Consider the following 26,100-nt stretch of genomic DNA (forward strand, 5'->3'; position numbering starts at 1 on the left):
ATCTATCTATCTATCTATCTATCTATCTATCTATCTATCTATCTATTATTTAATTATTGTTAGAGTTGGAAGGGACCATGCGGGTCATCAAGTCCAAACCCCTGCCTAAGCAGGAACCCTATAGCATCCAAGCCAAATGGCAGTCCAATTTCCTCTTAAAAATGTCCAGAATATTGGATCTATCTATCTATCTATCTATCTATCTATCTATCTATCTATCTATCTATCTATCTATCTATCTATCTATCTATCTATCATCTATCTATCTATCTATCTATCTATCTATCTATCATCCATCCATCATCCATCCATCCACCCACCCACTCTACATCGCCTTCATTATTAATAGGTTTTCCATTTTGTGATTTCATTTTACTTTGCTCAGATGCAATGAAGTTGTTCATTTCTGCTCTCTTTGCAGACACAATCGTCCCACTAATTTGCAGTCCATTTACTTCAAGGAGGTCAAATGATTTAAAACGCCTCTCTTCTGGCATACCAGGGCAGCTGTGTTGTAATTCTAAGTGATTTATTCAGCCAAAGCAGAAGGACAAAGAGGCAAACAAAACTGTTTACTCCAGTACTGACCTTTTTTCAAGGGAAACCATAATTATTTAATAATCTCCAACATTTCCCAAGAAAATGATCCGTTTACTTTTAATTACATAACGAGCAGAAATAAAATGACTAACCCACCTCTGTCGTCAGGCATGGGGGAATTGACATGTTCCCTCCCCCTAGGCTTATAAAATTTGTGCATGGTACGCTAGTATGTATGATTGGTTTTAATTTGTGGTGTTTTTTTAAAATTAACTTAAATATTAGATTTGTTTTACATTGTATTGTTATTGCTGTGAGCCCCCCTGAGTTTGCGGAGAGGGGCGGCATACAAATCTGATTCAACTAAACTAAACTAAACTATTGTTAATACAATAGATCAAAGAGAGATAGACAGACAGAGTGAAACATAAAAAAGTTGTGCTGGAGTGCTGTTTGTTTAGTTCAGACAGGGGGGGGGGGGTTTCAACGGTACCAGTAAAGATGTTATCCTGCTCCCCCTGCCCACAGGGAGACGCCCTTGTTCCTCTATTATTCAGGGCACCTAGATGAATTTGAAGGAGTTACTGTAAGTTCATAGAATTCCTATTCTATTCTATTCTATTCTATTCTACGCTATGCTACAATAAATAAATAAAAGAATTCAACATTATGTCCCAAAGGTGCTTTATGAAGAGGCAACTGGACTTCCTGGTTTTTCTTTAAAGACCTTTCAAAGACAGGAAGCTTTTTCAGCTCTGTTTTCTCTGACGGTGTTTCACTTCTTGGATGAGAAGTAAAACATCCTCAAATAAAAACCAGAAAGTCCAGTTGCCTCTTGCAAAAGTACCTTTAGGACAACCATGATCTGGATGACTAGAAATCTCCATAGATAATTCCACATGATCTTGACAAACTTGCCCTCACTAGACAGTACAGCTTATTGTATAGCTCAAAGCCCCTCTTATAGCAGAGAGAGAGACAGAGACAGAGACAGACAGACAGACAGACAGACAGACAAGAGAGATATATTTGTTTGTTTATTTGTCAAACATGTACAGGATAGTAGTTTGTAAAAAAAAAAACATACGTAAATGTTGTGGTTCCGTCTGAGGCCCCTCAGGGAACGGCTGATCTTCTGTCGGTTTCCAGCTCAGAGGGAGAGGCTGAGGAACAGGAGGTGCAGACAGACGAGGAGGAGGAATCCCAGGCTGAAGAAGAGGGAGGACAGCCAGAGTCCCACCAGGGGGAGCTCTCCCCAGCAAGCAGCCTGGATTCCTTAGAGGAAAATGCACAAGCCATAATTGATCTGCGACAAAGAAGAGCTACTCAGAGACGAAATCAATTGGCTAAGTACTTTCAGCATTAAAGAGGCAACAGCTGGGTTTGGGTGTGGTGCTCTTGGGAAAGGCTAAAAGGCAGACCCACCCTTCCTGGCTTGTGGAGTTTTATCTTTGAGAGTCGTGGGACCTGGCTGTGAACTTTGGCGTCTTGGAATCCTGGTTTGTGCCTTTGACTATTGAAACCGTGGGGGTGTGTGCCAGCAAGAAGCTTGCTGTATTGTCTGGACATCAGGACCCTGCTGTAACGTATTATAGCCTGTCTGTTGGGAAGAACAGGTTTTCCTCTGTGCTTATTTTTTCCAGCTATAAAATACTTTTGGCTTTTACCAGAGTGTCTGGCTGTTTTTTCCAGTTGGTGTTGAGGTCTGGGGGAACCCAGACAGAACAGTAAAAAGGAATAATAAAAGAGGACATTATGGCAGTAGGACAGGGACCTTCATGGTTTATGCACAACCCTTATTAACTTTATTATTATTATATAATAATAATAATAATAATAATAATAATAATAATAATAATATAATAATAAATTATTATATTAACTTTAGCTCATTTTCACCGAAGAAGTGAAAGTGCTCCCTTTCCCATCCCTCCGTCGCAGATATTCACACAGCTGGGTCAACAACATGCCAGAATTGAGCACAAAGGAGAGGGTAGCTTCCAGCAGATTTTGTCAAGAAAGGCATTCATTTTCGGCTCAGAAAAATAAGGGTGGTGGGGTGGCTGGGGCCAGGTCTCTTCTTGTCCCTGGCCTTTTGTTGTCTTAACAGCAGCCTTTCACCATTCAGGAAGGAAGCAGTGGGCGCTCTGCGGGATCTTTCATAAGCAATGATCATTCTTTGTTATGTAGCTTTGAATTTATCATTCAGCTCTGAAAAAGGCAAGTTTTTAGGCCAAGGCAGTTTGAAGAAGGATGGTAATGGTGGCTGATGAGTCTTCACTGGTCATTAGTTCTTGTCGCAGAGTATTTAAAACTATTTCAAGAGTCTTAAGACTCATTTATGCCGCCAGGCTTGGGGTGATTAGATCTCAGCCTCCCTGGCCGACAAAATGTTTGTGTGGCTGTTATTTGAATGGGTATGACTGATTTTTAACACAACTGGGGATTTTAGATTCTTTGTATAGTTTTAATTTAATAGGATTTGCTATTGTATTTGTTGTTTGTATATATTGTAAACCACATATAACATACATATATTGTATCTTGTGAGCTGCCCCGAGTCTTCGGAGAAGGGCAGTATACAAATCCAAATAATAATAATAATAATAATAATAATAATAATAATAATAATAACAACAACAACAACAACAATAATAACAACAACAATAACAATAACAATAGCAATAATAATAATAATAAGCAGCGCAATACCAAAGAATCTCAGCGGATATTTGAAAATCATCGGAATTGACAAAAACTTCATCTGTCAATTGCAAAAGGCCACTTTACTGGGATCGGCACAAATAATTTCCTGCTACATCACACAGTCCTAGGTGCTTGGGATGCGCCCGACTAGTGATGGCATACAGAATCCAGCGAATGCTGGCTGGGGAATTCTAGGAGTTGAAGTCCAGATATCTTCAAGTTGGGAAACACTGTTCTAATGGCTTAGTCTATCAGTGTTAGTGAGAATGGTCTGGGTGATTCTTGATTATGCTATTGTTTACTATTTACTGGCTGCCATACATTTAAAAAAAAATTCAGAAACTACCAACAGACTATTACAACCATATGGCATCACTGATGCACATAAACCAACCAAAACCCTCCAAAATATCCTAAGTAAACCAAAAGACTCAGCAGACCAAGAACAAAAAACAGGAATTGTTTCTTCATACGGGACTATAACAACCACTTTATAGATTTCTCTTTACAGCTTCTTGAAAGGCCAGCATGTGCAACTCTATCAGAAAATATATTTTTCAATTCACTAAAATTTTATAACTGACTTGCAAATCAAAATTCAGAGACAGCTCAAATTGCAAGCATAAGAATGTTGTTTTCTAAAATGCTTCCCAATAATAACTGTTTAACTGTTGCATAAATCAATGGCTGTTCTTGGAGACGTGGACTGCATAATGCCATTGAGCAGTACATTCAATTTATTGAATGGAGCAGTGCAGTAGTTGGTTATCAGAAGGGCTTTTAGTTGTTAAAAATATCCACTTGCTGAGAGTTTTGGCTCACTACCAGTAAGACACTAAACAAATGTCTGTAGATCAACATCCTTGACAAGGCTATTAAACATACAGAGTCTTACATTTATTGATTACTGTGAAACTGGAAACTTAATATTGAAATACAAAAGTGGCTGCGCAAAATGAACATTCTTCCCTATCCCATTGAAAAGCTGCAGAAAACCTTGATACCAATTATCACAAGGGCTAGGGCAAAAGAAGGACACCCTCTATCAGCAAGCACTATTGTGAATATACTTCTAACTATGGCGAAGTATTCTCTCCTTTTGGCTGCTTATTGAAAATAAAATGGATGGCCCTGAAGACTCATGTCTGACCACCATCTTTCCTCCCGATCATTTTCTCTTTTGTAATAAATGGCAAATGCAAGATCCTTCTTGAAAAAGTGGAGAGAAAATGGATGATTTTTGAAAGCAAAACTCAATGGATGAAGACAGCATTGGAAAAGATAATAATAATGATAGAGTTGGAAGGGACCTTGGCACCCTGTTTAGGCAGGAAACCCTATACTACTTTAGATAGATGGTTAGCCAACATCTTCTTAAAAACTTCCAGTGTTGGAGCATTCACAACTTCTGGAGGCAAACTGTTCCACTGATTAATTGTTCCAACTGTCAAGAAATTAGTTTCCACCCATTGCTTGCTGTTCTACCCTCAGGTGCTTTGAAGAATAGATTGACTCCTTCTTCTTTGTGCTAACCCCTGAGATATTGGAACACTGCTATCATGTCTCCCCTGGTCCTTCTTTTCATTAAACTAGCCATGCCAAGTTCTCGCAACCATTCATATGTTTTAGCCTCGAGTCCCTTAATCATCTTTGTCGCTCTTCTCTGCACTTTTTCTAGACTCTCAACATCCTTTTTGCATTGTGGCAACCAAAATTGAATGCAGTATTCCAAGTGTGGCCTTATCAAGGCCTTATAAAGTGGTATTAACACTTCACATGATCTTTATTCTATCCCTCTGTTAATGCAGCCTGCAACTGTGTTGGCTTTTTTGGCAGAAAAAGTCTGCTAAGTTCCCAGAGTGTGTCAACTAAAAGGCAGATGGCTTCAAGGAAAGGCATTCCCATGAATGTTATTTTACGTGTGCATTTTAATATGCATTTTAAAGCAATAGAATGCCTGCATGCATTAATTAATGCCAGCAATTTTAGCTTACATTTCACTACTGTAAAGATTTTTATAACTTTTTAAACTTTGAAAGACCAAAATGAGCATAGTACAAAACATAGTGCATTTCACCTTACATGTGGATAAATTCAGAAGCACACACATATATATTTGGTCTGGCTTTATTTATGTAAGAAGCATCATTATTAAAATTTTGTGCATAGGTGTAAAATAAGAACATAACATTTCAAACTTTGGCTTGCCCAGAAATGTGCAACATTGATTGCATTCTGTTGCACAGTCCTAAGGTCCTCAAGAGTAAATTGGGGTCAAGTGTACATGTGTGTGTGGAAGTTTGCAGTTCGCCACATTCACAATAGAGAGAAGTCACCAAGTATCCTCATTTATTCAAGGTATTCCTTGATAGAAACATAGAAACATAGAAGTCTGACGGCAGAAAAAGACCTCCTGGTCCATCTAGTCTGCCCTTATACTATTTTCTGTATTTTATCTTAGGATGGATATATGTTTATCCCAGGCATGTTTAAATTCAGTTACTGTGGATTTATCTACCACATCTGCTGGAAGTTTGTTCCAAGCATCTACTACTCTTTCAGTAAAATAATATTTTCTCATGTTGCTTTTGATCTTTCCCCCAACTAACTTCAGATTGTGTCCCCTTGTTCTTGTGTTCACTTTCCTATTAAAAACACTTCCCTCCTGGACCTTATTTAACCCTTTAATATATTTAAATGTTTCGATCATGTCCCCCCTTTTCCTTCTGTCCTCCAGACTATACAGATTGAGTTCATTAAGTCTTTCCTGATACATTTTATGATTAAGACCTTCCACCATTCTTGTCTTTGGACCCGTTCAATTTTGTCAATATCTTTTTGTAGGTGAGGTCTCCAGAACTGAACACAGTATTCCAAATGTGGTCTCACCAGCATTCTATATAGCGGGATCATAATCTCCCTCTTCCTGCTTGTTATATCTCTAGCTATGCAGCCAAGCATCCTACTTGCTTTCCCTACCGCCTGACTGTTCACCCATTTTGAGACTGTCAGAAATCACTACCCCTAAATCCTTTGATCATGTTGTACCCTTGCGCAATCTATTTAGCAATTTCCAAACTTCCCATTTTTCTTTGTAGCCAGGTGCCAGCTCCTCTCTAGGGGCCATCCAATGTTGTTGTTTTTTTAGCATTCCATAATTCCACTCTATTTTTAAATTTATCAAAGCCTACTGTCAATCTAATGAAGCTTTTCCTAGATTTTAATCTCTGAGGAGCTGTTTAGAGACTATAAAGACGGCACAGTTAGAAAGTTAATGATTTAAGCCTCCCCATATAGGATGATTCTAGTTAAATTCATATAAGTTAAATTCTAGAAGTAAGTAAGAATTTGTATTATTGATTTGCAAATACGTTCTTCCTTCCTTTCCACTAACCTTTGCATTAAATTGACATAAAAAGTGTATGTTTAATTAATGTTCAAAGAAGAAGAAAATTCCCTAATGTGTGATGGGACACATGCTATTTTCCTAGTCACAAAGAAGCCAAAGCATTTGTCTAAATTGCTTAATGTTTGTGGCACTATCACTATCATCCCTTTGTGATATTTAACTTTCTTAGCTTTCAGACTTTAAACAAAGGCAAGGGAAGATGCAATTTAGGGGCTCTTTCCATGGGTTGCTCTTTTTTTGGAAAAACAAGATGAGTGAACAACGAAGGACGCTGAAGAGCTACAGAATTATGTGTGAACGACAATACCTCATCTATGAGTTGTGCACAAATGCATACAAACCCTTATCTAAAAAGGGAAAATGAGAGAAAAAAGTAATACTCTAAAGCAGTGGTTCTCAACCTGGGGATTGGGACCCCTTTGGGGGTCGAAAGACCGTTTAACCGGGGTCGCCTAAAACCATGGGAAAAAACAAATTTCCCATGGTGTTAGGAACTAAATCTTCTATTCTGTTGCCTTGGAACACATTTTTACAATCTGACCAATCAGGCGTTTACAGTGGGCGTGTCCCTATGACCTTCCTGCCAATCAACTTAAAGCTCTGTTGGGAGAATTGGTGCTAGTCTTATGGTTGGAGGTCACCACAACATGAGGAGCTGTATTAAAGGGGTCGCCGCATTAGAAAGGTTGAGAACCACTGCTCTAAGGAGACCTTTCATTTTAGTAAATTATATTTTATCCCTGTTTTTCCCCCAAATAAGACATCCCTTGATAATAACCCCAGTTGGCACATCAGCATGCCTATCTCCCTATCCTACTGTCCCCTTTTATTCGTACTCATTTCCTGTGTTCATATCCATGTTTATACTTATACTTGTTTTCTTTATATGTTTGACAAACTAACGAACTAAATATAGTAAAATAAATAAAATGACTAACACAACAAAAAGAAGATCCAGGAATGACATCATATTAGTCAGTCTTGCAATATTTGAGGGGCTGCCAAAGAGACAAAGGGGTCAACCTATTCTCCAAAGCACCTGATGGTGGGACAAGAAGTAATGGATAGAAGCTTACCAAATATAATAATGTTTTGCCTTTAACAACCTTGAATTAAGAAAGAATTTTTCTGTCAGTGAGAACAGTTAATCGGTGGAATGGCTTATCTCCAGAAATTGTTGGTGGTCTATCACTAAGAAAAGTTAGAAGTGCTATTTTCTATATTTAATTTTTTGAATAAGTATTTGATATTTTATAGATAAAGAAATTTAATTAACATAAAGAATATAGAGTTAAACTTAACAAGAATGTAATGTGCACGTGTGACATCTCTGTATTGATCTGACTATAGTTAGGTTTTTGTTTTCTGTATCAGTTAGACTTCTATGACAAGCGGAGCAATGGTAGCTCCTTAAATGTTTAATGTTGTTTGTTTTTGTTTGTCTTTTGAAAAACAATAAAAATATATATATATATATATTTTAAAAGAAGAGTTTGGACAATGATTTGTCTGAAATTGTATAGGATAGGTTGCTTGAGCAGAGGATTGGACTAGGCCTCAAACTCTGCTATCCTGTAGATTTCAGGTGCGCTTCCATTCAAAGTCCAGGAAAGAAAGATTATCAACTCCATGTTGATATAGAAGAATACTTTTACTAGATCATAACTGATAGTGACAAAATGAAAGCAAGATCTGAGGCAAAAGCGGCATAAATGCATATACAAATAATCCCCAAACCCTCCCCTCCCCTCATAACCCCCCTGAGTAAATCAGCCAATCCCAATGTCCCAAGATGTCAGGTGGGTGCACCGGTCATTTGGGTTTCCACCGGGGGTGGGAAGAAGGCAGGATGGGATGGAACGCAGTTCCATCGGCGGAAATGAAGATGCGTGCACAGCTCCAGCTGATTGGCGGCTGTCACTTCCTGGATTACTGGTCTCGGCTCGGCTCTCCTTTTTTTCCCTGCTGCTGCTGCTGCGTCTGAGCTCCTCCCTTTTTTCTTCTTTCCTCCTTCCTGGCCGTGGACAAGGTTCCTTCTCTCCTGCCCGGCTCCCCTCCAGCCTCATGCAGCCACCTCCCACCTGAGGTGCAAGCAGAAGGCATGGATGGAAGCGGTGCTGGCAGCATTTATGCTTCTGGCAGCACCCATTCGCCTAGCTACCCAGCCTGAGGTGTGGGAGGGGTTGACCCAGGAAGGAGGGCACGGGAAACATGAAGCAAATTTTCACCCCAGCGAGCGACACTAGTGAGATTGTAAGTCAAGGACTTAACAGTTAACTTGAACAATGATGACAATTCAAGCCACTCCCCCTGGATCACATGGTCGGCAAGCTACTCCTACATAGTCACATGACCATTAAGCCACACCCACAAAATAAGACACACCCACAGTGTGGCAGTAAAAATTTTGGCTGCCCATTACTGGTTTCCACATCTGGTCTGTTGAAGCTGTTGTCCTTGAGCAGGCTGTAAATATGTCCAGGTAGCCTGGCAGTACGCGATGAGAACTTTCCTCCCTAGACCCCTAATCAAAAAGAAGAAGAGACATCTCCAGGACAGCTTCCCCTCACCAATCCCAAATATCTAACCGTCCCTCCACCCCCTGTTTCTATGGCAACCAAAGCAAGCAGGCAATGTGAAGGCTGACAGTAAGTGTTCTATAAAAAAAAGTATCAAGTTCAGAAATATCGGTTTAAGATAACCAGTTTTGTCATTATATTTTGCAGATTCTCGGAAACATTGGCATCTGAGGCAGCCAAAGTAAAAACATCCATATTCTTAAGCCTTCACTTTCAGTGGAGAGACACACTAATTTAATTGGGATGAATAAATCCTTATTTTAAATGTTCAATAAAGCAAAATTTATTTTTTTGCACATTTGGCTAGAATCATTAATAACATTATCCTAACTTGGAAAATATTAATATTTGTAGAAGAGATGGATATGATGACGAGAAGGCTGAATGATCAAGAAGAATCTGATTTTTATATTATTTGGGATAAAGTTTATACATGGATAGATAAGAATAAAGTTGAAAATAAGGTAACGAAAACAGTATGAATATAATTAAATGTTATTGATATTTTTTGTTGTTTTTAGTGTTGTTGGCTTCTCTTTTTTATCAATTTAACTTTATGTCTATTAGAATATGTAAACAAAGTTCTTTTTTTTTCAATTAGAATATTAGTTTGATTTAAAGATTTAAGATTTTATCCCTTTTTCTGTATTAAAAATTGACTTCAAGAAAAGAGGGGTAATTGTAACCCCTAATATGTGTTTAAATGTTTGTAAGTTTGTATGTCTTTTTTATTGAAAATTAATAAAGTTTATTTAAAAAAAAAGGAAAATATTAATATTTGTAAAATACAAAGGCAATTTACGTAAGCCTTATTTTTGCCTTTTGGCACTGACTTTGCTCTGATATCTGCCTTGTTTCAAGTGGTTCCTTAAGCCAATGCTCACTAATTTATTTATATGCTACTGTTACAGAAGTTGCCAGTTTTCTAATAAGCAACTTTGTGATACAGATCAGCTCCCTGGTGCCAAAGTAGCATCAGATTCCTTGGCTTATCATATGACATGCTATGAAATTTTTGTAGAGAATCATCTATAAAACACTTCCCATTTCTATTTATTATATAACCATCTTTATTTATTCTTAGCAGTATTGTGGCACTGTATCTATTTAAAGAAACGGAAAAGGAATAATCTAACATTTAATGAAAACATGCAACGGAATTGATCCAGTAATACAGTGGTACCTCGGTACTCGAACGCTTCCTTTCTCGTACATTTCGGATAACGAACAAAATTTTCGGCAAAAATTTGCTTCGGTATCTGAACAAAAATTCAGATACCGAACAGCCAGAGAAAATTTTGTTCATTATCCGAAATCTAATCCCGGCAGCTTTAGGGGGCTGAGGAGCTCTCTAAGAGCTCCAAGCTTCAGGAGCTGCTGCAATCTTGGCAGCTTCTGGGGGATCCTTTCCTCATTGCTTCCTCTTATTACCTGTAAGCAGCTTCAAAAACTTTCTCCTTCCCTGTGGCTGCAACAGTGGCGGCTTCCCTTCCAGTAGCAACAGCGCCGGGAACGTCACGTGATGAAGGGAAGCCGCCGGAGCCATCTCAGCAGTTGCTGCCGCTCCAGCAGCTTCCCTTCATTACGTGACTTCCCGGCGCTCTTGCTATTGGAAGGGAAGCCGCCGCTGTTGCAGCCACAGGGAAGGAGAAAGTTTTTGAAGCTGCTTACAGGTAATAAAAGGAAGCAATGAGGAAAAGAGCCCCCCAAAGCTGCCGGGATTGCAGCAGCCCCCACATTTCCTGCAGCTTGGAGTAGTGAATTTATTTATCCCATTGGAAATAAAGAAAATAGATTTAATTGGTTCCCAGTGAGTTAACAGGGGCTGGGAACCAATTAAATCCATTTCCATTATTTCCTATGGGATAAATAAATTTGGTACTCGTCCAAATCGGTTCTTGACCACACTTCTGGAACGAATTGTGGTTGAGTACCGAGGTACCACTGTATTAGGAATGAATCTGCAAAGAGAGGCTAGCAAATGAATTCCTTCTACTGCCAACATGGAGCTCTTCCTGTCGTGTTATATTCTGATTCTATGCAATATAGTTTTAATTGGAAGTAACATTCTGTGTTTGTATTCTAAAACAGTCTATCCTACAATTACAACCAACCCTATACCCTCTCCCACAGTTTCTTCTAATTGCTGCATAATGAGGGGATAAAATAATCCAAATTAGCATGTTTAGTAAAGTGTCATGCCAAAGAACAGAACAGAATGGAACATAACGTAACACAACAGAACAGAACAACAGAGTGGGAAGGGACCTTGAAAGTCTTCAAGTCCAAATCCCTGCTTACGCAGGAAAACCTGTACCATTGCAGACAAATTCTTGTCCAATCTCTTCTTATGAACCTCCAGTGTTGGAGCATTCACAACTTCTGGAGGCAAGTTGTTCCGCTGGTGAATTGTTCTAACTGTCAGACTGTTATGAAAGTCAGGAAGATCTGACTAAGCCATAGCCCATTCCATTAAATAGCCTTGAGCTAAATAACCAATTCTCTTATATTGTATTCTCTGCATTTCAAGACAGATTCATTGGTCAGCAACTGTGCTTCTATTTTGATAGCAGAGCTCCTGCCAATAAAACCTGACAGTAGTGGGCCAAACAAAACAAATGATCTGGGTTAGTGTGTGACAGGATCATACACTGTATATATTAGATATTGGGTTGTTTAGATTATTAAATAATTTCCCCATCTAAAATATTTGTGCATACACATACGCACACAAACACACACATACACACACATTAAATAAAGATGAGAAAGTTTATAATCATTTGTTTGTAACCATTATGTAAGGGGAGGAGAATCTATTGGTGTTTTTCTTTCTGGCATTTAGCCAGGGTGGGGGTTTTCTTTTTCTTTTTTTGTATGCTCAATGTTAGATTTGTTTGGTGTTTGGGTGTATTTTTTTGTACACATTGTTTTCATTACTGTTGGATATACATGTTTCTGTTTCCTTTGTTTTGTATTTTATTCTTGTTGATAAAACATAATAAATATCTTTAAAAAAACAGAGGCAGAAAACATAACATCTTCCATTCTCCTGGCTTTCCTGAACTGGTCCTATTGGAATTAATGTGGCACCAGACAAGAAACAAAATTAATTCCATTGTTGGCATCAGCTAAGCTTCCTTTTTAGAGGCACTAGCACCTTCAGAAGAGAAGAGCTGGGGATCACCACTCCTTCTCCACAGAACTGAGCATGCTGGTTTTGCTTCCCTCAATATATATATATATATATATTTAAAATTATTTTCTTATATTTATATATATTTAAAATTATTTTCAATTCAGACCAATTTGATATATGTGTCAGCGGATGGAGAGAGAAGCTGTTAAAAGAAAAACTGTAACAGAAAATTACAGAGAGTCTTGATCAGTCTAGAAAAGTCTAGAAAATTTTCCTAGAGTTGTCCCTATGAGGTAGAGAGTTAGTTGAGCAGATGTTTCACTTCAAGCTCTTTTCTTCCAGTTTGTATCTAGAAAAGAGCGTCAGTGGACTTCTCTCTCTCTCTCTCTCTCCCTCTCTCTCTCCCTCTCTCTCTCTCTCTCTCTCTGTGTGTGTGCGCACACCACAACGATGCAACATGAGGGAGAGCTCAAAAATACACAGAGAGATGAAACATGTTAGTTTCTCAGGCAGAAGAAAATACAAATATCTCCTATGGATGATGCTGGTAAAGGAATTAGAAAAAAAATCAAAAAGCTATGCTCAGCATGTATTCCTTCTTTTGTTTTAAAAATTAAGTGCAATGCAGGCTCCAAACCTCTTACACAGTTTGACACGTGGAAAATTCAAGGCATATAGTAGGAACTAAATCAATCTTACATAAGTTTGGTTAGAACGAAATCCACTATAATCATTCCTAGAGTTGCACCCAACAAAGAAATGGTTATAATATATAGAAAAATAGCTCTAAGTTCTAAAGTTTTTCAGTTTCTATTCCAAACCTGTGCATCAGAACACTGGAGCAAAATGAAATCCCACAACCTAGCAAAATATCTTTGTGATTATGAGCGCTATCCCTATCATTCATTATCCCTATAATTTGTATCAAAAAGAAATTTCACTTTTGACCAGTAATAGATCGACAAGGATTCTGATTAATTTAACAGTAAATCCACTTTTGTTTCACAAATAAAGAAACCATCGGAGTGAAAATGGAAATATGTGGACATATTCTAAATGTGGTGTATAAAATAAATCTCTGAGTTGAGCAAAGACTTTCCCCCCAATTTTATTTATATAATCTTCCTAAATCACAATCTCTACATGGTTTCAGTTGCAGAGGCTTAATGTGAAAATTAAGCAGATTGATGTTGCAAGTCTAAACTTCTCCATGCCAAAAATAGAAGAACCATGCGGTCATCAACTAGGCACTGGTCCAAATGTCAAACTGCCTTCACTTCAGAAAAATCTTCCTTTGGAGGAATGCCCATCTTATAGCCAGCATGTCTTTCTCATTCAGTCACCTGAACTATAATTGGAATGGTAGAATTTCAGGGGGGGAAAAGATTCCTAAATCATTTTGAAACAAGCATGCATCTTGTAAAGAGTTAAGGCACCAGGCTGGAAATAAAGAGACTCTGAGTTCTAGTCACACCTAAGTCACAAAGCCAGCTGGGTGACTTTAGGCAAACCACCAGGAGACCATGAGTTCTAATTCCACTCAGCCCAAGGAAGAAAAAAGGCAATAACAAATCACTTTGGTTTTTGTTTTGTTTTTTTAAAAAAAAACCTTGCCAGGAAAATAACAGAAATTTGTCCAAGCCATCAGCAATGATTTGAAGGCATTTTAAAATCACCTTGTAAAAATGCAATTTGTTTAATTCTATTTACATTCTAGGATGCACCAACAACTGCAAAGAAAAACAAAGAGCTTTTTGCCCATGGTGCCAAAGCCTTTTTTTTTTTCATTTTCACATTGCAAGATGAGCAGGGTAGACAACAGCAGTACGCTGTAAATCACCATTATGACAGATTAGAACAGGGGTGTCAAACTTAATTTCATTGAGGGCTGCATTAGAGTTGTGTTTGATCTCAGGGGCCTGGGGTGGGCATGACTGTTGTGGGCATGGCTGGGTTTGCCATGGCCAAGCTTGATGTCGCTTGGGTTGAGGGCATTTGTGGTGGCCACATGCTAAGACAGGACCCCTCAGACCATCCTTCTCATGATCTCCTTCCTTCCTTCCTTCCTTCCTTCCTTCCTTCCTTCCTCCCTTCCTCTTTTTTTCATTCCATCTTCCTTCTCCTTTCTTCTTCCTTTCTCTCTTTTTCCCTCCTTGCTCTCTTCCCATCTTCCCTTCTTTTTCTCTCTCTTTCCTCTTTACCTTTCCCCTTTCCGCTCCCTTCTAAGATGCTCAAATGCAAAAGGGGAAACATTTCTCCTTTTGTTTTGTTTTTAGTTTGTTTTTCTAGCCTCTGCCAGCGAAAATGCAGCCTCCCCCCTTCCAAATGCACCCGCTAGTCTTCGGAGAGGGGCGGCATACAAGTTCAATAAATTATTATTATTATTTAATTATTTTTGCTGACAGAGGGCTTTAGGAGGCTGTTGAGGCCAAAACCTGAGCCTGGGAGGGCCATGTGTAGCTCTCATGAGCTCCATTTTCGCTGGCAGAGGCACTGCAGGCCAGTCCTTCTCTGAGCTAAGCACCCCGTGGACTGGATGCATCCCGCAGGCCTTGAGTTTGACAATCTTGGCTTAGAACAACTGTCAAGATGTCTTATTCTTCATTTTCCAGATCAGAAGTGGAATCAGACTGGTTTGCAAAATCTCCCATAGGTCTCAGGCTGCAAGGAGAATTAAATGTATTGAAATTTCCTCTTTAGACTTCCTACTACGCCCAATCAAGCATCATATAGAATCAAAATTGCAGGGATACCATTTTAACTTGTAAATGTTTAGGCAGACAATTAATAGACCACTTCTGTTTCAAAAACAAAGAAAAACCCAAGTTAAAGCAGGTTCATGAAGATCGTCATCTTTTGATAATCACCAATCGCTTCTCTAATGTTGCAAAATAACTTTAGTCTTGAATTTGACCAAAATAATTGCATTATTACTTTGGTTCATAACCACCCAGCCACAGATCCAAGAACACACATATGCAAAACAACCAGTGGGATGCATTCTTTCCCACAAATATTAGCTTAACTGTTAAACACTTTGCCTGAGTCCAAACGCTGGAACTAAAATGTTACCATCCTAAACATGAAATAGGAAGAAGCACATATTCAGGGCCTTCCAGATGTCCATTTCCAAATAAAAATATTTTGATGTTTCATAGAATTTAAGAAAGAAATATCACACTGACATAAAGAACAATCTACTCCACTTGTGTTGGACTTCAAATGTTAGTTGGGCGTGATAAAAAAATCCCGCACAAGGCACCAATAGGGAAAGGCCACAAAAGTACACATTGTTTCATACTTAAACATTTTACATATTCAAAAAGCCATAAGAAATATTGTAGCATTATAGGAATACATTTGAAGAACGGTACGGAAATAAATAATTAAGTATATTTAAATATGAAGGACTTCCTGGAAAGCTGCTACTGGTCATATCAAATAATCATGAGATTAGGGAAAAGGGACACATAATTTAACCAGCAGCCTCCAGTGTTCCTTTGGGAGTAGAGAAAGCAAAATGGGGTTGAACTCATTTATTCAGGATTAATGTTTGAGTATTGGTCAGATCTGAGTTGATTTTATAATGGAAAGAGTCAGAATCTTTTATGAAAATATGAGTTAAGCTTGGAGGATGTGCTCAATGAAAGCTACCACCTAAAATGTGACACGGTCTGTCATTATGTCAGTCACAAGAACAACAATCTCAACAATGAAAATAAAAGTGTAACTACCCTGTTTTCCCCAAAATAAGACATCCCCTGTTAATAAGCCCAATTGGGCTTTTGAGTGCAATGACAATAAGGCCAAGGGTTAAAAAAATAAAAAATAAGACGGGGTCTTATTTTTGAGAAAACACGCTATATCTTGAAGAACTTGATCATTGGCAGACTAAGGTGAGTGGTATATTGAATTAGATTGTGGGTTGGGCAACACCCTCATCCTGGCCCGTGATCTGGCACCAAAGTCATTGGTTCATCAGCTCTCTGGAGCGGATTAATCCCCAGCTTTCTGTTCTGGTCATCGGTCTTAGATGTTACCCTGAGACCTCAGAGTAGCAATAGCAATTTTGCCTGTGCCATCATTTTACTTTGGTCAGCCTTGAGTCAGTTTATTTAAGTCAAGATCGTCTGTATTGACTGGCAGCAGTTTTTCAGGGTTTCATTTTGGAGACTCTCCCAACCTTACCTGGAGCTGTTTGGAATCTAGTGAAGAAACTTCTGTATATGAAGCAGATATTTTACATTCAGTTATGCGATATTCTCTTATTTTTGCTATAGATTTCTACCATTTTGATACAAAAGGTAGCAGGACCTGTTGAAATCTGACAAAGGAATCTTTGTGATTAAAAATAGAGAGCAGAGTTGGCCTTCTCCGGGTCCCGTCGACTAAACAATGTCGTCTGGCGGGCCCCAGGGAAAGAGCCTTCTCTGTGGCAGCCCCGGCCCTCTGGAATCAACTCCCTCCAGAGATTAGAACTGCCCCCACCCTCCTTGTCTTTTGTAAACTACTCAAGACCCACCTACGCCACCAGGCTTGGGGGATTTGAGACACCTTTCCCCCAGGCTCTTTATATTTTATGTTTGGTATGTATGTGTTGTCTGGTTTTAATATGTTTATATATTTCTTTTTAATATTATATTTGTTTCATTATAATACTGTTTTTATCATTGTTGTGAGCCGCCCTGAGTCTTCGGAGAGGGGCGGCATACAAATCTAATAAACAAAATAAATAAATAAATAAATATATTGTGAATCTATACTTAATTCAGGGTACAGAGCTTTGAGGAAAACAAGCCATCCCCAGCAAGAAATGCTTTGGGGAAAGATAACATTGCCTGAAATATGAACTAGGAATCTGTGAGAGATGTTTACATATAATATGTATGTACATATCATGTTTTCTCCAAAATAGGACTCTGTCTTATGTTTTTTTGAATCCTGAAATAAGTGCTTGGTCTTACTGCCATGTACTCAAAGGCCTGATTGGGCTTATTATCAGGGGATGTCTTGGTTTGGAGAAAACAGGGTACATACAAGTTAAGATCTATCATTAGTTCCATCAAGTATATTGAAGGTAGAAGCGTGAACAGGAACTATCCCGGCAAAGCAATATTGTATGAATTAATGATTTTTTAAAACCCCCAATGTATTTTAAGCCCGTGTTTATACGAAAAAGTGCTTGTCTGCTATTTGCTATCAGCACCAGATATTTCTTATATAGTAAATGTACCTTGGGAACCTTTTCAGAGGGCAGGCAACATTGTATAATCATTGTATGTTGGTACCAACACCAAAATTAAATGGGTTAAATTTATAAGGAAGATTTGTTTCAATTTTTAATCTGTTATGTAGTGCTTCATATACATGTATTGTATGTATGGAATAGTGACCAGTGATACAGTTGTCTTCATATTTACCTGAGGATAAGTTCCACTGCATTTAATAGGATTTATATGCATCAGACTGTGCTTCAAATAAACAACTTTCAGTGAATGAATATATGATTATATAACACTAATAGTAAGAATTTTCCTGTAGTAAATTCTTTCTTGTTTTTACCAACAATTTTAGAACCTTTCATCCAGGTATTATAAGACAACTATTGTTCTTTAAGCAATGCAATGTCTTTTTTTGTCCTTTTTTAAAAAACAAAATTCATCCTTTTATTTTATAATAGATATTATAAATAATTGAAAGTGTGCATGCAGTCAACTGCATATTATACAAGCAATATCTATGTTAATAACTGTTTTCTTTGGCAGGCCAGAATCCAGCTGGACATGCAATATTTACATATCAAAATCCATTGTTCATGTTCAAGTCAGATTGAATGCAAGTGAAAATATATATTTTATATTTATAATGTATATATACACCTACACAAACTACAACTCTGCCTTTATCTCTTTTTCTTTGGCTCTGTGGGTCTGCCCCTATACAGACACACCGACACTCTTACAAACGCTCACACACTGACGTGTGTTTGTATATCTGTGTAGGAGTATGCGTGCATGCCCATTTTACAGCATACGCTTGGTATACAAAGAAAAACAGGAATATATTAAAAGTGAATTTCATCCTTTTCTGATTCAGGTGACACTGGCCTTGAGACACTAAAAATGTCCTGACAAGGTATTTGTGATGGTAGCTGAGGAGATAAATGTGATTTTGAAGATGGCGTCTGCGATGTGTTCTTTTCAGACAATATTTTTAAAATGTCTGCCACCTGCTTCTCCAGGATGGCCATCCGGCTGCTTATCAGCTGGATATCTTCCTTGAGTTCATGTTTGATCTCCTGGAGTGTAGTTAGTAAGGCTTGTTCTGGGATAGGGTAAAAGGGATGCTTTGTATCTGGTTGACTAGGGCTGTGCTCTAGGGGGCTACGGTTCTCCCCAGCTTTGTCCAAACGAAGGTCACTTTTTGTGATCCCACTGTCACAGGAGTCTGTTTTCCTCAGTGGGTTTTTTGTTACGTTTTCTGAGTCAACGCTCTTGGGGTCCTCTGACAACAGCCCCATGGACTCTGCCTTGGTGACATTATTCCACTCTTCCTTTTTCTCTTCCTGGCCCGCCATGTTGTTCTTTAACCGAAGCCACCCTTTCCCATTGCCGTTTTTCATCCTGACAGGACTGGTAACTTTGAGACATTTGGGGTCACCATTGCTATTCGGTTTGAGCTCTGTGGCATCCCTGTTGTTTGGTTTGACCACCTCATTGGTTTTCACATAGGACAATGATGTCTGGATGGGTGTAATTTGAGATACGGTGACCACACTAGTGCCAGTGATGGCAGCACCATTCTGCATGGTTCGGGTGTCCACCTGGAGGGTATTCCTCTCAGGGTCAATGATTGTCGTCCCTTGGTTCCGCATTTCTTTCTGCTGTTTGAATTTCTGGAAGAGCTTCCTGACAGGGTGGTCCACGGGGATGCTCAAGGTCACTTCATTCTTTTGTCGCATGCGCTCCTCCTCTTCTTTCTTGACGTCACTGATTTTTCGGAAAATAATCTGCAATGAAGGGAAATAAGTAAGTTACATGGAAATAAACTTTTATGAGTGAAGCAACTATATAATAATAATAATAATAACAACAACAACAACAACAACAACAACAATAATAATAATAAGCAAGCAAAACTACTGTGGGACTTCCAACTTCCGACTGACCGAATTCTGAAGCATAACACAGCAGACATTGTGATCATGGAGAAAAAGAAAGTATGGATCATCGACATTGCAATCCCAGGAGAGAGCAGAATTGAGGAGAAGCAGCTAGAGAAATTAGTGAAACACGAAGATCTAAAAATCGAGCTGCAATGACTCTGGCATAAGCCAGTGAAAGTGGTCCCAGTGGTATTTGGCACGCTGGGTGCAGTACCAAAGGATCTCAGCGGACATTTGAAAACCATCGGAATTGACAAAATCTCCATCTGTCAATTGCAAAAGGTCGCTTTACTGGGATCGGCAAACATAATTCGCCTCTACATCACGCAGTCCTAGGTGCTTGGGAAGTGCCTGACTGGTGATGAAATATGAAATCCAGCATAGTGATCTCATTTGCTGTGTTGTACTGACATAATAATAATAATGATAATAATAATAATAATAATAATAATAATAACAACAACAACAACAACAACAACAACAACAATAATAATTATTATTATTATTATTATTATTATTATTATTATTATTATTATTATTTAGATTTGTATGCTACCCCTCTCCAAAAATTCAGGGAGGCTCACAACAATCATAAACAATGTACAAATCCAATATTTAAAACACAACTTTAAAAAAACCCTTATAATAAAATAATCACACAACCCAATCAAACCATACATCAAACAAGTAGTTAGGGGAGGTGTCAATTTCCCCATGCTTGGTGGCACAAGTGAGTTTTCAACAACTTATGAAAGGCAAGGAGGGTGGGGGCAGTTCTGATCTCCGGGGGGAGCTTGCTCCAGAGGGCCGGGGCTGCCACAGAGAAGGCTCTTCCCCTGGCCCCCGCCAGAGGACATTGCTTCATCGATGGGACTTGGAGAAGGCCAACTCTGTGGGACCTAATCGGTTGCTTGGATTCTTGCGGCAGAAGGCGATCCTGGAGGTATTCTGGTCCAATGCCATGTAGGGTTTATAAGTCAAAACCAACACTTTGAATTGTGACCGGAAACTGATTGGCAGCCAGTGCAGGCCATGGTGTGTTGATGAAACATGGGCGCATCTAGGAAGGGCCATAATTGCTCTCGCAGCCACATTCTGCACGATCTGAAGTTTCCGAACACTTTTCAAAGGTATTTTCAAAAACTTTGAATCTATTACAAGTTTAATAAGAGTAATGTTGCCTTTCTTGTCTGTTTTTTTAAAATTTACTTGAAAATGAATTTAAAGATATTTGGCCAACACAAACTGGATGTTGAAGATGCATATCTAAATTTAGTTTGTCCATTGTTTGTAACTGTATAATCCCCCAACTTTATGTACTGCATCATATTCTGTTATTTTATAACCTTTCCTGGGGAAAGTTAGAGCTTATTTCCCCTAATGATAACATTCACACAAAAGCACAACAACAAAAATACCCATTTATTTGTGACAAGTTCTGCAGCAGGGATTTTGTAAATAGGTTGTGGTGCACTATAATTACAGCTCTTTTGAGCATGGCCAAAATAAACTCACTGTAGTAGTTCCAAAACCTAATGAAATACCTCCATTTAATACAAGGATATATGATAAATGAAGAAATTATAAACAACCTTACAAAGGTTTACTAGGAAGAAACTATAACTGAAACTGGTGGGACTTAAGGCCCTGCACAAAATATATTATAAAGGTTCTTACAGCAATTAAATCTATTGGCATTTCAATAATGTTATACAGAAGGCAAGGGTGTTTTTGATGAGACCACAATGCATGAGTAGGATAGGAATCTGATATGCTGAAAGTTAATCCAGAATATCAGTTGAGTGATCAAAGTTGTCTTTGTTCTAAATAAAAGAATTAAAGCGTATCAAATATAATAAGGACACAATGACAGCCTGCAGTTACTGCAATTGTTCACAATAATTTAGGATTTTAAATTATGCCAGTTAGTATCTATTGAGGAGGAGGAGGAGAAGGAGGAGGAGGAAGAAATACTGGCTGATGCTTTTATCTCTTTGATATGACCCAAATAGAGAGTAGACAGATATTCATTTATGAGCTGTGTGTTCCTTCCTTTGACTGCTGTTTTCTGCAGTCCAAACTGCAGGGGACAGCAAATAAAAATTTTAATTATATGTCACTTTCTCTCTCTCTCTCTTGCTACAGCTGGTGCTCTGGACACATTACAAAGCACAGTCATGTACTCAGCAATGCTAGAGTTTGTAAAAATAATATCAACTAAGAACAACATGATACAAAAATATTAAAGTAATTTTAGAAAAAAACGGTGGTGAGGTTGAGGAGAGTTAAGAAAATAAGCAGAAGATAAAGCAACTACACAAATTTTAAATGTCAGTGGAGATCCTCAGTCATCCAGGTCAAGGTTGTCCCAAAGATGCTATTTCAAGAGGCAATTGGACTTTTTTTCTTTGAAAACGTTTCACTTCTCATCTAAGAAGCTTCTTCAGCTCTGACTGGATGGTGGGGAATGGAAGGATTTATATTCCTTGCAGACAGTTAGTCATTTACAGTCTTTTAGAGAATCACTGAGGCCATCTGGAGGTTTATCTTATCAGGATCACCTGAGTGGTGCAAATGGGTGTGGAGCCTTATTGGGGCTGCTGAAACAACTGCGTTGCAGACTGGAGATAGATGATGTCACATGGATGTAAATTTAGGGAAGAATATGGAGGTTTTGAAAGAGGTCAGGTGTCTGCCGGCAGAGACAAGAGGCATATTCTTAAGATAGTCAAGAATGCCAGTAAGGACTATGATGCTGATACTATTATATATCTTGGCACAAATGATCTGTCCCAAAAAGATGTTCTTTCTCTGCAGAATGATTTGCGGCAAATTATTTTTTTTATTTTTTTCTCTCCAATCACAGTACAATAAAAATTATAACAACATCAAATTGTTTTACAATAAATCAATTTCAGGAAGTTATAGAATACAATGCTACCATCTTCACTTTTGACATCTGAATAAAAATAGCTGCCCAATTTTTTAATGCTATAGAAATATACTATTAGCTAAAACCCCATTTAAGCTGTTCCGAATTCTAGTATCTGACATTGAATAGGGTGAAATGTTTCAAATCTCTCCTAATCGCTTCCATATCAATTTTCATATACAATCAATACCCTTTACAAATAGTTAACGCCTATTAATAAAATACCCTTTAAAAAAACATTTGAAAAATGATTTCCAAGAGCTTGGGGTATGAACTTAGTAGTATAGGTTGTAGGCTTATCTTTTCAGAGATTTTACCATTATATAAGGAACAAAAAGGGAAAGGCCAGTGTGTAGTGGAGTTTATTGTGTGGCTAAAGGAGTGGTGTAAAAGAGAAGGCTTTGGTTTTATTAGTCATGATGTCTGCAGCTGGTTCAATGAAAAACTGTACAAAAAAAGATGGTTTGTATCCATCAAAAAAAGGATCTGAGTTACTTGGCATTAAATTCACCAATTTTCTGGATAGTCTTCAACATCTTCATCAATGATTTGGAAAAGGAGATAGATCAAATTTGCAGATGAAACCAAGCTGGCAAGAATAGCCAACCCTTCAGAAGATCTTTACAGACATTAGACGCTATCTAACAAAATGAAATTCAATGGTGAAAAAAGTAAGATTCTACAATTAGGGAAGAAAAACAAAATGTGCAGGTACAGTACATGTGGGAGAGGGATCTTGGAGACCTAGCAGACAACCATTTAAATATAAGCCAGCATTTAAATATGAGCCAGCACTGTGCAGCAGCTGCCAAAAAAGCCAAGTTCTAGGCTGCATAAACAGAGGGATAGAATCACGAGAAGTGTTAATACCATTTTATAATGCCTTGGTAAGGACAGACCCCTGCTCACACATCTCTTGGATGGTTTTTAGGGGAATAAGCATCATCGTCTTATTCTATAAAAATTGACCATCTTTGCCCTACCAATAGGTGACATTGATATCACTAGAAACTCAACTTGAACCCTGTTGTGCCAGGAGCACATAGAAGCCATGGTTTCTGAAAGAAATGCCATCAAAATAATAAGAGACATAAGAAATAAGAAAAAGATTTTGTGGATGGAAAATAGAATAAGAATAAAGACTCAAGCATATGTTACAGTATGTTTTGAATATTGTGTTTAGCTAGTATAGTGACAAAATAAGACCTGTGTATGACATATAAAGACCTATCATTGATTCAATCATTTCATATTGGTGGTTCTAACTAAATATATTTTGTTCAGTTTAAAGTTTTGTAAGTTTTATTTCAACTAAGTGTCATGGGGTCCAGGGCCGCCATCAGGAATTTTGGGGCCCCATACAGCCTAAGTGTCTGGGGGCCCCCTCCCTTCTTCCTTCCTTCCTTCCTTCCCTTTTTCTTTCTTTTTTCTTTTTTTGATTTTTTTCCTTCCTTCCTTTCTTCCTCTTTCTTTCTTTTTTCTTTTTCTTTCTTTCCTTTTTTCTCTTCTTTTTCTTTTCCCTCCCTCCTTCCTTCCTTCCTTCCTTCCTTCCTTCCCTTTTAAATTTTCAAACTGTCTTCTTCATATTCCTGGCTGAGGAATTCTGAAAGCTGCAGTCAACTGTCTTCAGCCATTGTCCAGCCCCGTGCTATGGACCCCTCCCTCCACCCCCTGAAGAGGCCGGGGGCTTCTTTCCAAAGCCAGTGGCAGTGATGCCAGAACCCCCTTCCCTGGGGATGGGAGCGGGGGGGGGCTCCACTGGTCTCCCTCGACAAGAGCTTCCGCAACACATCAGCCCTGCTGGGCAGGCCTCTTAGCCCCACCAAAGAAATGGGGGTTAAGGAAGACCCCACCCCCCCACCTTGCCCCAAACACTGGCACTCTGCATAAGCCATGCGGGGGCTTTGGCTTCCCCTCTGCAGAACAGAAGCTGGGGACCTCTCCCTCCACATACACTGGATCCCTATGGCCCATCCGAGGGCTGGCAAAATAGGTGTGCCCCCCCACCTGCTTTTCTATCTCTCTCTCTCTCTTTCTCTCCCTCTCTTTTTGTCTCTCTTTCTCTCTCTACTTTTCTTTCTTTTTCTCTTTTTCTCTCCCTTTCTCTCTATTTTTCTCTTTTTATCTCCCTTTCTCTCTCTTTCTCTTTATATCTTTCTCTCTTTTTTCTCTCTCCCAACCTCTCTCTTTCTCTTTCTATCTCTTTCTCTCCCTCCCTCTCTCTTTCACTTTCTCTACCTCTTTCTCTCCCTCTCTCCCCTTCTCTCTTTCTTTCTCTTTCTCTTTCTCTCCCTCCCCCTCTCTCTTTCTCTTCCTCTTTTTATCTCTCTTTCTCTCTTTTTTCTCTTTTATCTCCCTTTCTCTCTTTCTCTCTCTCTTTCTCTCCCCCTCTCTTTGTCTCTTTCTATCTCTTTCTCTCCCTCCCTCTATCTTTCTCTTTTTATCTCTCTCTTTCTCTTTCTCTCTCTCTCTTTCTCCCCCTTCTCTCTGAAGTGGGGAGGGCCGGGTTGGCACCAAGGGAGCTCGAGACGGGGTGCAAAAGCAAACTACTCTGCTGGCCCAGGCCCACATCGGAAGGAAGGAAGGAATGGTAAAAGGGGCGATCATCTAAGAAGCTTCTTCAGCTCTGACTGGATGGTGGGGAATGGAAGGATTTATATTCCTTGCAGACAGTTAGTCATTTACAGTCTTTTAGAGAATCACTGAGGCCATCTGGAGGTTTATCTTATCAGGATCACCTGAGTGGTGCAAATGGGTGTGGAGCCTTATTGGGGCTGCTGAAACAACTGCGTTGCAGACTGGAGATAGATGATGTCACATGGATGTAAATTTAGGGAAGAATATGGAGGTTTTGAAAGAGGTCAGGTGTCTGCCGGCAGAGACAAGAGGCATATTCTTAAGATAGTCAAGAATGCCAGTAAGGACTATGATGCTGATACTATTATATATCTTGGCACAAATGATCTGTCCCAAAAAGATGTTCTTTCTCTGCAGAATGATTTGCGGCAAATTATTTTTTTTATTTTTTTCTCTCCAATCACAGTACAATAAAAATTATAACAACATCAAATTGTTTTACAATAAATCAATTTCAGGAAGTTATAGAATACAATGCTACCATCTTCACTTTTGACATCTGAATAAAAATAGCTGCCCAATTTTTTAATGCTATAGAAATATACTATTAGCTAAAACCCCATTTAAGCTGTTCCGAATTCTAGTATCTGACATTGAATAGGGTGAAATGTTTCAAATCTCTCCTAATCGCTTCCATATCAATTTTCATATACAATCAATACCCTTTACAAATAGTTAACGCCTATTAATAAAATACCCTTTAAAAAAACATTTGAAAAATGATTTCCAAGAGCTTGGGGTATGAACTTAGTAGTATAGGTTGTAGGCTTATCTTTTCAGAGATTTTACCATTATATAAGGAACAAAAAGGGAAAGGCCAGTGTGTAGTGGAGTTTATTGTGTGGCTAAAGGAGTGGTGTAAAAGAGAAGGCTTTGGTTTTATTAGTCATGATGTCTGCAGCTGGTTCAATGAAAAACTGTACAAAAAAAGATGGTTTGTATCCATCAAAAAAAGGATCTGAGTTACTTGGCATTAAATTCACCAATTTTCTG

General features: G+C 38.6%; 1 protein-coding gene across 3 annotated transcripts in view; it reads right to left on the bottom strand.

Moving 5' to 3' along the window:
- Window positions 1-18,048: 18,048 nt before the first annotated feature.
- The window catches only part of KCNH5 (potassium voltage-gated channel subfamily H member 5), a 256,818-nt gene continuing 248,766 nt past the window's right edge, over window positions 18,049-26,100 (bottom strand). Inside the window, exons 11-12 of one of the 3 annotated variants that reach the window (XM_070733245.1) lie at window positions 19,146-19,382; window positions 18,049-19,115 (exon numbers count right to left, since the gene is read on the bottom strand). In XM_070733245.1, the coding sequence (XP_070589346.1) occupies window positions 18,438-19,115; window positions 19,146-19,382 (915 nt within the window). In that variant the 3' untranslated portion in view covers window positions 18,049-18,437. Of the gene's footprint in view, window positions 19,383-26,100 lie in introns of all 3 variants that reach the window. The other 2 variants (XM_070733255.1, XM_070733236.1) reach the window with 2 other exon arrangements.

This window comes from Erythrolamprus reginae, chromosome 1 (assembly GCF_031021105.1).
Source record: "Erythrolamprus reginae isolate rEryReg1 chromosome 1, rEryReg1.hap1, whole genome shotgun sequence".
NCBI lineage: Eukaryota > Metazoa > Chordata > Lepidosauria > Squamata > Dipsadidae > Erythrolamprus > Erythrolamprus reginae.